This window comes from Penicillium angulare (genome assembly GCF_028827245.1).
Source record: "Penicillium angulare strain IBT 27051 chromosome Unknown utg000004l_segment0_segment0, whole genome shotgun sequence".
Taxonomy (NCBI): domain Eukaryota; kingdom Fungi; phylum Ascomycota; class Eurotiomycetes; order Eurotiales; family Aspergillaceae; genus Penicillium; species Penicillium angulare.
Genome location: NW_026623163.1, coordinates 4,676,811 through 4,689,721, shown reverse-complemented (window position 1 = coordinate 4,689,721; position 12,911 = coordinate 4,676,811). Strand labels below are relative to the sequence as shown.

Below are 12,911 nucleotides of genomic sequence, written 5' to 3'. Positions count from 1 at the left end.
ACAGCCTTATAACTGAATCAGCCTTGGGGGCCTAAGCCATGAGCCTCACAACTTGAACATCACGGATCTTCGAAACAAACCCCACCAACCTAATTATTTTAGAAAATCTTGACTCATCCTATTCTACTCAAACTTAGCTCCCATTTCTATAACACCCATACTTTTCAAATATCTCGAGTCACCAACACTTTTGCCACCCAAAATGCCCATTCCAACCCCCCCGCCAACCAACAACCCCCCACCAAAATCAACCAGCTCCAACCCCTGGCTGATCGTCCTCTTAACAACAGCACCACTCCCCCAAGAAGCCCACGATTACCTAGAAGAGCGCCTCGACCCAGTACCATACCCAGAAGAGAAAAAAGAAGAATTCGAAAAATGGACCCCAACCCCCTCAAACCTAAAATACATCGCAAAACAATCTCCCCACATAGACAGCCAAGCAAATCTGTACGCCCTCGCGATAAAAGTCCACCGAACAGGCCGTGACGGATGCGTAGTCGTTGATGAACTCTCAAAACGCCAACTGACAGATACATGTCACCATGGCGAAACGAAGCAGCCTACTCTTGTCTTTATAAGTATCTATGAGGATCTTTCTGCACGCCATGGAATCTCTATATGGGCGAGACGAGACACGGCTAAGTATGAGACAGTTCGTCGGATGTTTACGAGGTCTAAATACAGACGCGAGCGTATGGCTGTTGTTGTACCTGGTGTTGATCCGTCTACTGAAGCTGTTTCTGAACGCGAACTATGGGCTGATCCGGGATTGGAGCTTCGGGATCCAGAACGTGGGCTTTTTGAAATGAGAGAGTTGGGATCTTCATCTTTATCTGAGATTAAAGATGGGGCTGAGGTTGAGATACAAACGGGCTGGGATGAACATATTCAAGCTATCACGGATGCTCTTTGGAACTCTCGTCTACCTAGAGAAATCATAGATCAGATTGTTTCTGAATGTGATTCTGGTCCTGGGACTGGAATCCTTGGTCCTCTAGTTCGGGATCCTAGGATTCCAATGTGGAAATATCTCCCATCCGATGATCACTTGGTGATTTTTCTTCTTTTTCCAACGACAGAAGATGCTTTCAACCGTACAAAACAAGCTGTTCGATCCGCCCTGCATGAAAATGTACCTTCTGTGTCATTCGAGTTAATCCGATTGGAAGACCACCGTCTCAAATCTAGAAGGGACATCATGTCCTTCTGGATAGAATACCATCGGCACTACGTTGCGTTTCGAAAAATGGGATATCCACCTCTTCACCTGCTCCTAGAACCAATACATGATCATAACGATAACGGCTTTGACCTCTCAACACCATCATTTGTGGAAATTATCTCTCGATATAGATCCACCGCATGCGCATCAAGAACAACACTGGGGAAAATCATCAATACCCACGGTGACAGACTTCGAATCTTACATTATCCAGCTCTACAAAAAGAGAATATCTCCCACCCCGATCTACCATTCTACTATACATCTGCACCCTGGCAAACAACTGGACAGTGGACTAGGAAGTGGAGTCCGGCGTTCTATCTTACGAATCAATTATCCGAGGACGAAGACGCTGATATTCGAGAGGAGATACGCCTTCCATTTGGACGTGATAGTAGGGGGTGGACGGATAAACAGTGTGGATTTATCAAGTGGGATCGAGAAGAAGATGGAGGTGTAGAGGATATTTGGGATATTGTGAAGAGGGTACACAGTGAAGGGCTCTTTGGGAGGGGATATGAGATTTTCTTCTGTATTGATTTGCAGTCTTCGCTGGATAGCACTGTTATTCTTGTTGTGCCGCAGTATTGGAACCCGGGGAAACGGTGGGATAAAGTGAAGGATCTTCCTTGTCCGAGACTTGTGGGGTTTGATTATGGTAGGATGTTGGGACGAATAGCTCATTCGGAGGGGTGTTATGCGAAGTTTGAAGGGATGGTAAGACATGATTTCAAACGGTTTCTGAGGTCGGATATTCCTGTGAGGCATGTGAGGCCTGATGTCTTTGATGATATGGATGGATCTCTTGAAGCCGGTGATCTTTGGGGTGTATTAGATATCTGAAATTAATAAATACAATGATTGTCATGAGCTTCGACGTTGTTGTGGTTTATAGACAATCCAGTATATTGGTATTCATGTAATTAGTCCAGAATAATAGGCCGCCCGGTCTTTCAATGCATACAGGAACGCCGTAGCACGCCTATCCTACAGCCGTGGAAAGGCTTCTCAAAATAAACAGTCAAAGTCAAGGTAAAATGAAATCTCCTCTAACACCAGATAAGGCCCGGAAAAGGGTATCTGTATATGCAAAAGCCAAGGCCTGCCTCGTGACGATAAAACCAAGTACCAGGTAAAAGGTATAAAGGGAAAAAGGAAAAAAAGAAGAAAGGAAAGTATGATGTAAAGATGAATAAAGCAAGGGCCCAAAAATGATGAGAGATAGAAAAGGCAAAAATGGTCAAAAGAGAGAACAAGTAAGGAAGAGAAAAGAAGAAGAAAATAGAATAAAATATCAAAAATGATGTGCTCATGCAATAGATTCAAACTCTTGTCGCTCACGGAGCCGATTACGAGCAAGAATGTCTCCTCCACTGGCAGATAGTTGCATCCAGTGAAGAGCCAGACACATACTTTGTGGATCTGACTTTGAGTCCTTGCCACGCATATACATCATCTCGGCCTTGAAGGTATCGCGAGGACGAGTAAGTGGTAGTGTTACGCGTGGAAGAATCTCAGGATGGGTGAGGTAGAGGATAGCCAGTTCCCGCTGGGCGACTGGGTTTCCTTCCTTGGCAGTGACGATCCACATCGCTGCTGCATCTTCGATAGTATTTCCAGGGCTAAAACGGGTATAGAAATCTGTACCCGGTGGTCGATGGCGGCGCATAAGCTCTTGTGACACAATGCGGTCTGCAATCTCGACCATGCTGTGGCATACTTCATCCTTCAGGCTGAGTGCAGCAAGGCCAAACTGAAGGAAAGCCGTGGCTTGGTCTCCATTACTCAGCTGGTCGGGTGGGATGAATGCAGAAATAAATTGAAGATCTCGGAACAAGGTCTTCGGTTTAACTTCTAAGATCAGGTCGCGCAGAGTAGCCACGATTTTGTCTTCAGATGGAGTAGGGAGGTCTGACCGTCGCGAGCCACATGTGACGGACTTGGGTGGGGACATATCCGCCTGAGTACCCATGGGCAGTTCACTCACTGAGAAGCTATGGCGAGCAGCTCTTTGGTGCGGCCTGGCACTAGCCTTTCGCGCCCTGTTGGCTTCAGGAGATGCCGCGCGGACTTTCGCGGAAGGCGTGTCTTGAGATGAAATCAACGAGGCTATTACTAGCGAGCGCAGATCTCGAAGCGCAGTAAGTTTGACGAATGGATTTCCATGTCGCGAGAACACTTCAATCAACCGATGGAAGACAGATTTGTAAGAGAAGGGTATGTGGCTCTCCTCCTGGGTCGAGCTCCGCCTGCTATCGGGATATCCATCATTGCTATCTGAATATCCCAAGGCAGGATTATCATGCATGCGTACACGCCCATTATGGTTGTCGAGAGACCTGCTCCGTCGACCCCCAGACGACCGGCGTTGTTCACGAAGATATTTCGATCGCTCATCATAGTCAGCGTAGAATTTGTGCACCGCAGCTCGCTTCTGCATCTGGACCTTGATACGGTTTTGGTGAAGTGTATTTGTGAACCACGCATCTGTCTCACTGCCGCAACTCCAAACAGGAGATCCTAAATCACTGAGTAAAAGGCTGGTGAGAGTTTGCCGGAGATTATCCATGAAGGCAGTTTTACCCTGTGCTGCTTTGCCTTGGGACTTGCGTTCATTGTGGCGAGGTTGATGGTTTATGCTCTTGCTGAACATGGAGGGGGGTCTAGAGTATGCACTTGAAACACTGGCAGCATAAATAGGGTGACGCTGTGTCTTGGACCAGAAAGTACTCAAGGTATCGCTGGTTGCCGTGGATATAGACGGGGCACGACCAGGGGACCCTGCGATGGAGCTCATATCCATAGAAGGCATATCTCGCTGGGGTCGCCATTTGTCTGAAAGCAAGCTCTGGATGGATGATTTCCTGCTCAGAGAGGGCACTCCTTGAGAAAATCTAGACTGGGACATGTGCATTGGATCCTCGCTCGCAGTCGTTGAAGGACGGGGTGTAGTTGGGATAGATAAACCAGGGAAGGAACGAGCGCCATAGCTTTCATACCTTGCTCGCTCCCGCTGAAATAGTTCACTGGCCCATAGCACTGGTGTCTCGGCCATAGTCTCACCCACCAAGTGATTGATGCTAGTTTGTACCTCGTAGCAGAAGCGGTGAATTCTTTCCTCGCCTTTGCAGAAGTTTTCAATGCCATGGTGGGATAACCATTTGCGAGTAAGCTCAACTTGTTCGTCAGATAGCTTTTTAGGCCCACCCTGACTGCTCGGTGCCTTCATCACATTTATCACCTGTAACTCGGGTTTCTGGAATATAGACCCGCCTATTGACCGGGCTGTACTGCGTAGTCGTGGCTCTTCGGGGAGGTTCATCAAGGGCCGTGCAGAGTTCATTGTCTTGAGAGCCATGGCAACATGCTTGGCCTCCTCGTACCTCATCGAGTTCTTGACGTCTGTCATATACCATATCTTGTTTCGGACCTTGGACAAAGTGGCCATTAGGTTCTGGACTTGGATTTGCAGCCTGCGCAAACTATGGTCCAGGGCTACGAAGTCTGTTTCACAGCGTTCGACAACCACCCGTGATTTTTTTAACGAGCGAATGCACAGGTCGTGCATTGGGGCAAGAATCCATGAATCATCTGCGACATCCGAAGAAGTAGAGAGTCTTCCCTGGCCCTGCTTAAGTTGCCGCGTCACGTTCCACCAGTAGTGAGCTCCAACAAAGTCATCATCATGCGTAGCAGAAGTCATAGCCTGATTAAAGCGCTGCTTCAACGACTTTGAAGTCGCCAGTGAAGGTCTTGAGGGGGAGTCGTAACTGCATGATTCGTAGGCATGGTTTTCCTTGACCAGGCGGACTATTGCGGTTTGTAAGGCCTCATAGTTCTCTTCCAGACCAAGATTCTGGGTATCCTCGTCACTATCGACCACGGATGCTTTCGATGACCCGGTTTCACAAGCAGGAAGCAAGCTCCAGGTAAGGTCCCGGCCATCCTTAGCCACTGAGAAGATTGTCCAGTATTCGTCGGAAGGGTATTCCAATTTTGAATGCTCACTCGGTTCGTCCAAGTCAGTCAGCTCGAATCGGATCCTGGCAGCCGTTTGCGAAATATCACTGTCAAGAGGAGATGTAGAACATGAGTCTATCGAGAACACGGACGAGGCTGAAGTTGACTGGAATGAAGAGAAATTTTGTGGGAACAGAGCATCCAAAAGAGTGTTCACATCGGCGGCTGATAGCAAGAGGAAAGTCGACGGATTTCGACGTGAATTTGAAGGTGATTCAGACATGGAGGGCTTTGGCGCGACAACGTTTTCAAATCGACCAAGCATGTTATTGACACGCTCCTTAACTGAGTGTCGGAGAATCGAGAAATGGTGCCTTCAATGATGTTAGAGTATGAAAACTTAACGAGAAGGCAAAACCTACATGGAGCGCAATGCAGCGAAAACCTGAGAATACGCCCGCAAGCCGACCTGATTGAGCAATTTGTCTCGCGCATCCTTGCGAATGTGGAAATCGAGCAGTAAACCGTGTGTCTGTAAAAAGAGTTGATCGTTAAAACTAGTTCCGACAAAAAAAGAAATCTCATACCTCGGGATAAGTCAAAGCACTGTAGAGGAACTTTGGAAAGAACCACTGCAAAAATAGATATTCCAGAAAGCGACTGCGAATGTCAGGGTTATCAATTTTCCTTAAGACGGCCTTGGCAAACTGAAGGACGGCACAAGGGAAGCCACTATCTGGATCGTCAAGGACACGGAACAGCTCATCCACGGCAGAAATGAAGAATTCCTCTGCGACATCCGTTCGTAATGGATCCAAAGGCTCGGCAAAGTCCAATCCCACGGGGGCATCTACATGTTCCAAGAGGAAGGCTCCGGTTTGCAAGATATCCATGAGGTACAGTTCAAATTTGGGGCGTGCTTTCCAGTTACTACCAGCAGCCCAGGAGGACAAGATCTGGCTAATAAGAGGATGGAATTTATTGCTTCCAGTGGATATTAATTGTGCACAGACAGAAGACCAGGTTTCCATGCGTAACTGGGCTTCCGGTGTTTCGGGCTCCATTGGGGCGGCATAAACGTTATAAAGCAAAATAGAAAGTGGATCAGTCCTCTCGAAGGCATAAATGTGGTCCTTGTATGGGGCAGACTGGGCCGAATTGCGATTAAATGAATACTGACCCTGATGGCGAGGAGAGGAAGACGAAGAAAGAAAAGCCGGGTCATTGTTATCCAAGAGGGCTGCAGGTGTGGTCAATACGGCCAGTTGGGCTGAGGTAAAACTGCAGAGACGATCCACCAGGAACTGTGGGTTAAATCGAACCAGTTGTAATATCTCTAACAGATCTCCTTGGGACTGGGGGCTTAATTGATGAAAGAAATCCGAGGAATGGTCCAAATCGGCTTCCGGGGGAGAATCCTGGCCATCCGGGGATTCACAATGGTTGCCATATCGGTCGTTGGAGACACAGACACAGGATTCCTGAAGATCATACAGCATATGATATAGCGCAATAAAATTGGCCTTGTCATCATGTTTGAGAGCTTCTACAAGGCCTCGCTGCATAGTATTTCCAATACGGATCATACGCGCGGAGACCCCGATGGAAACCTTGGTTGCGCGCAAGCGCTGTTCCAACCGGCTCCTTTGGACTTGTTTGCGCTGGCTTTGGCGATACTTGGTCGCAAACTCCTCAAAGGAAACCTGGGGGGTATCATCCTTGGATATGGCAGGCATCATGGGAGTTTGAGTTGGAGCTGGACCCGGAGCTGCGATTGGTAAGTTGTCGCATCTAGAAGATGGCAATACCACGGGTGGTAATATCGCAGTTACAGGTGCAGCTGGCAACGCTGCAGGAGAAGGAGGAAGAGGCACCGATGCGGGATCTGCGCAATGCGACGGATCAGTCTGGAGAAGGGGAAGTCGCATGGCTGCGAAATGCGATCAGATTGGGTCCACATCAGGCACAAAAAACAAACATAGTTGAAGATCGAAAAAGAAAATATTTTGCGATAAAATAGAGAATCAAGAATCAAGACACAATAAATAGAAATATGGAAACTATGACGCACTGGCCTGAGAAGCTATCGAGGACGAATAATCCTCGTATCCCACCATCTTGTCCGGACTCGCGCCAGCGAGCGGAGTGCACAGTCTCTCGGTGCCCCTGGCCACGGGCGGATCCTTATCGCATGGCTCTATCGCGGGGTAAGGAACCGGGCGGTGTTGACAGTGTTCCGACAAATCACGCACCCGGTCGGAGGCAATAGAGAAATAAGAAAAACGATCCAGGATGAGAGATGGAAAGCGTGTTTGGGAGGGGGAGAAGAACAAGAAGAGGGGAGTTACGTTTTAGAAGGAGGGGTTGGTGTGAGGGGGGAGAGAGAGAGAGAGAGAGAGAGAGAGAGATGTAGTGAAGAATAGAATAGTATTATTCAAGCGCCGTTCATAAGGAAGCGAGAAAGCGAAAAAGAAGCGATCACGACTCGAAGCGGCCAGTTGCAGATAGCAAGGAAAGTACTGTTACCTCCTCATCCTCTCCGACCATGCACGCAAGGGTTGAAGGTTGAGTACCGAGTACACGGGCAACGATGCGTTGGCAATGCATGCAGGAGTGAGGTGGACAGCCCCAACGGACCCCATGATTCGCTCGCCGCCCTCCTTAGTTGTTCTGCGGAGTCAGCTTCTGCTGGTCGAGGATGGATCACTCGGTGGCCAATCGTAAGGGGAACAAGAACCTGGGAAAAGATGATGCTGGCAGTGCATGTAGTGGGGGAGGGAACATTTTCTGATACATGATACGTGATACGTGTAGATGTGTGTCCACGACATACACCTGGTACTGCATTTGCCCTGCTTGTCTACTGTTGGCTGATCTACTATGCAACCCCCAACAACTACCACCGGACAGGGTACAGTCCTCTCGACTTATTGGTTTGAAGATCCTGGATGATCCGATCTTTCTAGAACAGCTTAGATCGGTTTCAGTCTACGTATTCGCGGTATATACGTGCAGAAGAAGAGAAAAAGTAAAAAACAAACTACGGTGGATCCACTACAAAGTCAAGATCGGAAGACAAATAGCCATGACAATATGAAAATGAAGTAAAACAAAATAAATTCCCACAGAAGAGTGGATGAATATTTCTCTCATAATAGACATCATAACAACAAGAATCGAAACAAATGCTTTAGGACATCATTACCCAGGAAACACCGAACCAGAGGACCGAACACCGTAGTCATAATACTTATAATGCAACAGGCATGTCAAATCAAACAAGATCATCGTCCAGACCGTCAAGATCGTGAAAAATCACAGATCACCGACACACCCATTTCTTATCGGCTTCCTTTTGACCCACACGTACAGCAACCTGATCTAACGTGGCCTTCAATGTATCTTTAGACACCTTAGGGAATCTACATGCACAGCACAAAATATTAGTCTCACACTTCACCAGAAATCTTAAAATAAAGAGAGGGGCCGGAATTGGGGGTTGCAAACATACCGTTTCTTCAAGATCTCAACCACTCCAATCTTACTCAAGTCACTACCCTCAACCACTTCCTTGAATTCCGTCAACTGTTCGGGTGGAAACGGTCGGCGGGCCTTAGATGTAGGTGGCGGCGGCGGGAGGCCATTGCTGGTCACGCCTGCATCAGGACCAGGAGGAACCCGGAACATATCAAGAGAACTACCCGGCTTCTGCGTTGCCCGTGCTTTCTGCAAGGCTTGTTCTGCAGTGCGGGGTTTTTGCCAGTACACAGTTGAGAAAGGGTCGATGGGGAACTGTACAGCATCAGAGATCGTTTCAATCTGATACGTTTTTAATTCCTCATCAACACCGTCCCCAGCCCACTGGATCCCACTGCAGTTCGGTTCGAGGTCACCGACAATCAAACGCCGCTTGCCTCCCGCCAACGCATCATCCTCGTCATCCAAGAATCCGTCCATCTCATCCTCGTCTTCGTCGCTTGCTTCCTCTTCCTCTTCTGAATCTAAGTCCTCGCCCTCTTCTGGCTCTTCCCATTCGGCTTCAGAATCATAATCGTAATTGATTTCGGGTATTCCACGACGGTATGGGTTGCGACAAACTTTCTTCGCGATGTCCTCAGGTACCGCTCTTGTAAATGTGCCTTGATAGGCGGGACGAATGTCCTCGCCAAACTTCAGTGATTTAATGGTGATCCGGCTTAGCTGATCGAGGGGCTCCTTCACTGCTTCACTACTAACTTTATTCCCTGGCTGGTTGGCGACATCGCTCAAAGATTGCATTCGTAGTAGGATTTCTTTGACGGAGTTGACAATGCGGCCGCGTTTTCGACGATAAGGAATTATATGAAATATTTGTGATGGACGGAGTGGCTGCGGCTGGGATGTATGGTCTCCGGAGTTCAAAGATATATCAATTGTGTGTCGTACATGTGTTAACGCATCGGCGTCGCGCTCAAATCGATGCGGAGGAGCAACAACAGTATGTGATTGTAAGAAGAATTCAGGAAATGTTTTGGCGTAGTCGGATTGGGTTGGTTGAGAGGCGGTTGAAGCTTCATCGACCTTGGAAGCAGCTTTATTGGGGGATGCTGGGATATTTGCGGGTGAAGGGGGGAGTTGAGGTTTCGCGAAGAACGAGTTAAGCTTAGGTTGTGCCTGGTGAAGAGGTCAATATAAAAAACTCCGCGAAAATGGAGTGAAAGAGTCAACGACCTCAGGGTAAAACACATACTCTTTCTTTCTTAAGCTTTGCCTCTTCCTTCGCTGCTTCTTTCGCGGCCTTCTCCTCTTCTTTGGCCTTCCTCTCCTCCTCCTTAGCCTTCTTCTCTTCCTCCTTAGCCTTCTTCTCTTCCTCCTTGGCCTTCCTCTCTTCCTCCTTGGCCTTTTTCTTCTCCTCACGCTCGGCCTCCCGCTTCTTCTTTTCTTCCTCCTTTAACCTTTTTTCTTCTTCTCGCTCCGCATCGCGCTTCTTCTTCTCCTCGTCCTTCTTGGCCTTCTCTTCTAGCCGTTGACGCTCCTTAAGCTCCTTTTCTTGCTGTTTAAAGTCTTTTGAATTTGGCGAAAGCTTACGCTTTTTCGCGGCCATATCAACCTTCACAGGTGATCCTTGAGGTGTTTCCCCGCCGGTATTATTAACAGTGGAGTCACCATGGGTGGGTGCCAATACTGGTCCAATATTTTTGAACGGAATCACAACCTGGGGATTCAAATTGCCTGAAGTGGGCTTTGTGTCTTGTGAGTCTTGCGATGGGCTCTTCTCTATATTTATCTGGGATGTGGGATCGTGGTTCTCTTGATTCTCTCCAGTGAATGTCGTCAATGCCCTCTTTGGGCCAACGGAGGGCAATGCAGCATCGTCGACTTCGTGGATTGATCGTTTTCGGGTACTGGAAGAGGGTGATGAAGGGAAGGATGGGGTCGGTGGTAATGGTGAAAGACTCATTTTGGAGGCGTCCATCAGGCAACTTTGGGCTTTGTTACACCTTTGTCATGGGAGGGAGCGCTATTTTTGGTGTGTTATCGGTATTTTGTCGATAAATATTGCTGTAATGAAATAGTTCCCTTGAGGGACACAATGAATGAATGTTGGTGTTTATTGGAGATGTGGTGCTCCGCTTAAGGGTGTAGCGTAGTGCGGATTGACAAGGGACGCGTTTCATTAATGGGTTCGCGTCCGCGTTCCTCTTTAGTGTGGCACACGCTTATGTAACAAATTGACACCTCCATCAATTTTATAGATCCAACATGGGATGATAACCCCAGTATATTCAGATAGAAAGAGAAGAAGACGGACAATCTATAAAAAAATTGACTAGCAAGGTGACTCAATTGTTTTGATGCCAAAGAGCCTCGCTTTCAATATAAAAGCATCAAACTCTTGTAATGATACTATTTTGCAAGGTGGTAGTTACAACGTATACTGAGAACTCGAGGTCTAGATTCGGTGCATTTTAAAGTTCAATCAAGCATTTAGAAGGGGAGTTGATAATGTATCCATTCAGATAGGAGCTATGGGAATAAACAAGGCCGGAAAACCGGAAGGCCGGATGCAATGGTAGGAAAGCAAGCAGTGAAGCCAGGCAATCGGTCTGTCAGATATCGCTAGGTGACATACTATCTCAAGGAAAGTATGATGGGAAACTTCATAAAGCACAGAGATAAAGTAAAAAGAGGAAGAAAGTAAAGGATATCGACATGATTTCCAGCACTATAGTCAAGCCGTCAAGGCCTGTTGAGTACAGCTGGACAGAAAGTATCAAGGAGGTATTATGTGCAGCGTCGCAAGAAGTAATAAAAGAGTCACTTGATCGTGGTAACAATGAATGGAAGGAGCAGAGAAACGAATTAAAAGAAGGAACGCTGCGTCATCGAGGAATTATACAGGCCTCGGGCTGTTCTAATCGCTAAGATCAGGGTTTGCCACGAAGAGTCGCACGTTGGTCATGGAAGTAGTCCGCTCGTCAACACTACCCCGTCGCCGTAACTCGTCTGCCTTCTTGGCCTTCTGGGCTGTCATAACAGCTGCATTGGGGGCCTCCATGTCGCCCACTATATCTTCATGTTCCTGTTCACTGCTATGCGTAGTTGCACCATCATCCTTCACAAGTGATGAAACTCGGCTCTTCTCTTCTTCATGGATTTCTGCCGGGGTATTCTCCGAGACATCTGGTAGATCGCTCTTCTCGTTGGGAGGCGTACTGTTACTACCCATAGTCTGCTGGCGTTGGTATCCACTGGGGTACCGGTTACTTCCAAGGGAGCTGCGGCCACTACCAGTGCGGCGATGCATTCCTTCGGTGCTGTGAGCGTCATCATCTCCGTCGCCGATTTCATTTGCACTGAGTCGTACGGGAACTTTTGCACCAACCAGGTTGGAAGGTGAGAATTCCAGACCCGCTTTACCGCCGTGTCGAACCTTGCTACTGGTTCCTTTGCGACCCGCGCCATGAACTTCAAGATAGGCTCTCTTCTTGTCCCGCATCGCTTGCTCGCGCATTCGAGCATCTTCTGGCTGTGCCCGGTCGCACCAGACGGTCGCCTTTTGCCGCCTCATGAGGGCTACATATCCAAGTTGGGAGTTCGCCGAGCGGTTAGAAGCACTTCGTCGGATGTCTCCTGAATCTCCTTGTGGCATGACGTTTCCGGTCGAATTTGTAGAGGTTGTAGTGTTGGACATTCGTCGTCCTGGCGGGAAACCGGCTGGTGAGCCCATATTCTGTGATGCCATGGTAGATGGGGGCGGTTGCTGATATTGCTGATGGTGATGCTGTTGGGATGTCTGTCCGTAGGGAAGCACGTGGGAGGAAGTGGTACGAGAGCGACTATGGGTGGTTGAGGGCGCAGCGGCGTGAGGCGCAAGGTTCCTTGGGGCGTCGTAAGACTGATAGGGATAGGCATTTTGAGCATTGGGCATAGGTTTCCGAGGAGGGGGGCCCTGGTGCATAGGGATCCGAAATTCAGTCATGTTGGGCAGTACACTTCACACCAAGCAACCCTTCACTGATGACTGCTGCTGGAATGTGGGCGGTGGGTATATCTTTTGACCCGATCGTAGTAAGATCCCCGAGGTAGGGGGTTGGTGGCAGGGTCTTTTAAGGGAATTGAATGACTCGTGAAAGCCACTTTCGGGCAGGAAGAACGTTCTCTGGGGCTCCGATGCGCGCGGCTGACAGGACAAGCGATCTGCGGGTTTCAGCGCCTTCTTGCAGTATGAGCAGCCACAATGTTC

At 48.4% G+C, this 12,911-nt stretch overlaps 4 protein-coding genes across 4 annotated transcripts; 1 reads left to right on the top strand and 3 right to left on the bottom strand.

Moving 5' to 3' along the window:
* Window positions 1–202: 202 nt before the first annotated feature.
* N7478_005634 (uncharacterized protein) lies at window positions 203–2,068 on the top strand (the record flags this gene model as incomplete). The annotated part of the gene is made up of 1 exon (XM_056921848.1): window positions 203–2,068. One exon carries the CDS (start codon window positions 203–205, stop codon window positions 2,066–2,068), a length of 1,866 nt encoding a protein of 621 aa, XP_056779885.1.
* Window positions 2,069–2,534: 466 nt separating this feature from the next.
* On the bottom strand, window positions 2,535–6,921 carry N7478_005633 (uncharacterized protein; the record flags this gene model as incomplete). Its single annotated transcript, XM_056921847.1, has 3 exons — window positions 2,535–5,559; window positions 5,608–5,717; window positions 5,773–6,921. 3 exons carry the CDS (start codon window positions 6,919–6,921, stop codon window positions 2,535–2,537), a joined length of 4,284 nt encoding a protein of 1,427 aa, XP_056779884.1.
* A 1,586-nt stretch (window positions 6,922–8,507) lies between these two features.
* On the bottom strand, window positions 8,508–10,625 carry N7478_005632 (putative chromatin assembly factor 1 subunit A; the record flags this gene model as incomplete). Its single annotated transcript, XM_056921846.1, has 3 exons — window positions 8,508–8,607; window positions 8,697–9,838; window positions 9,915–10,625. 3 exons carry the CDS (start codon window positions 10,623–10,625, stop codon window positions 8,508–8,510), a joined length of 1,953 nt encoding a protein of 650 aa, XP_056779883.1.
* Window positions 10,626–11,579: 954 nt separating this feature from the next.
* Window positions 11,580–12,647, bottom strand: N7478_005631 (uncharacterized protein; the record flags this gene model as incomplete). The annotated part of the gene is made up of 1 exon (XM_056921845.1): window positions 11,580–12,647. One exon carries the CDS (start codon window positions 12,645–12,647, stop codon window positions 11,580–11,582), a length of 1,068 nt encoding a protein of 355 aa, XP_056779882.1.
* Between the last annotated feature and the right edge of the window lie 264 nt (window positions 12,648–12,911).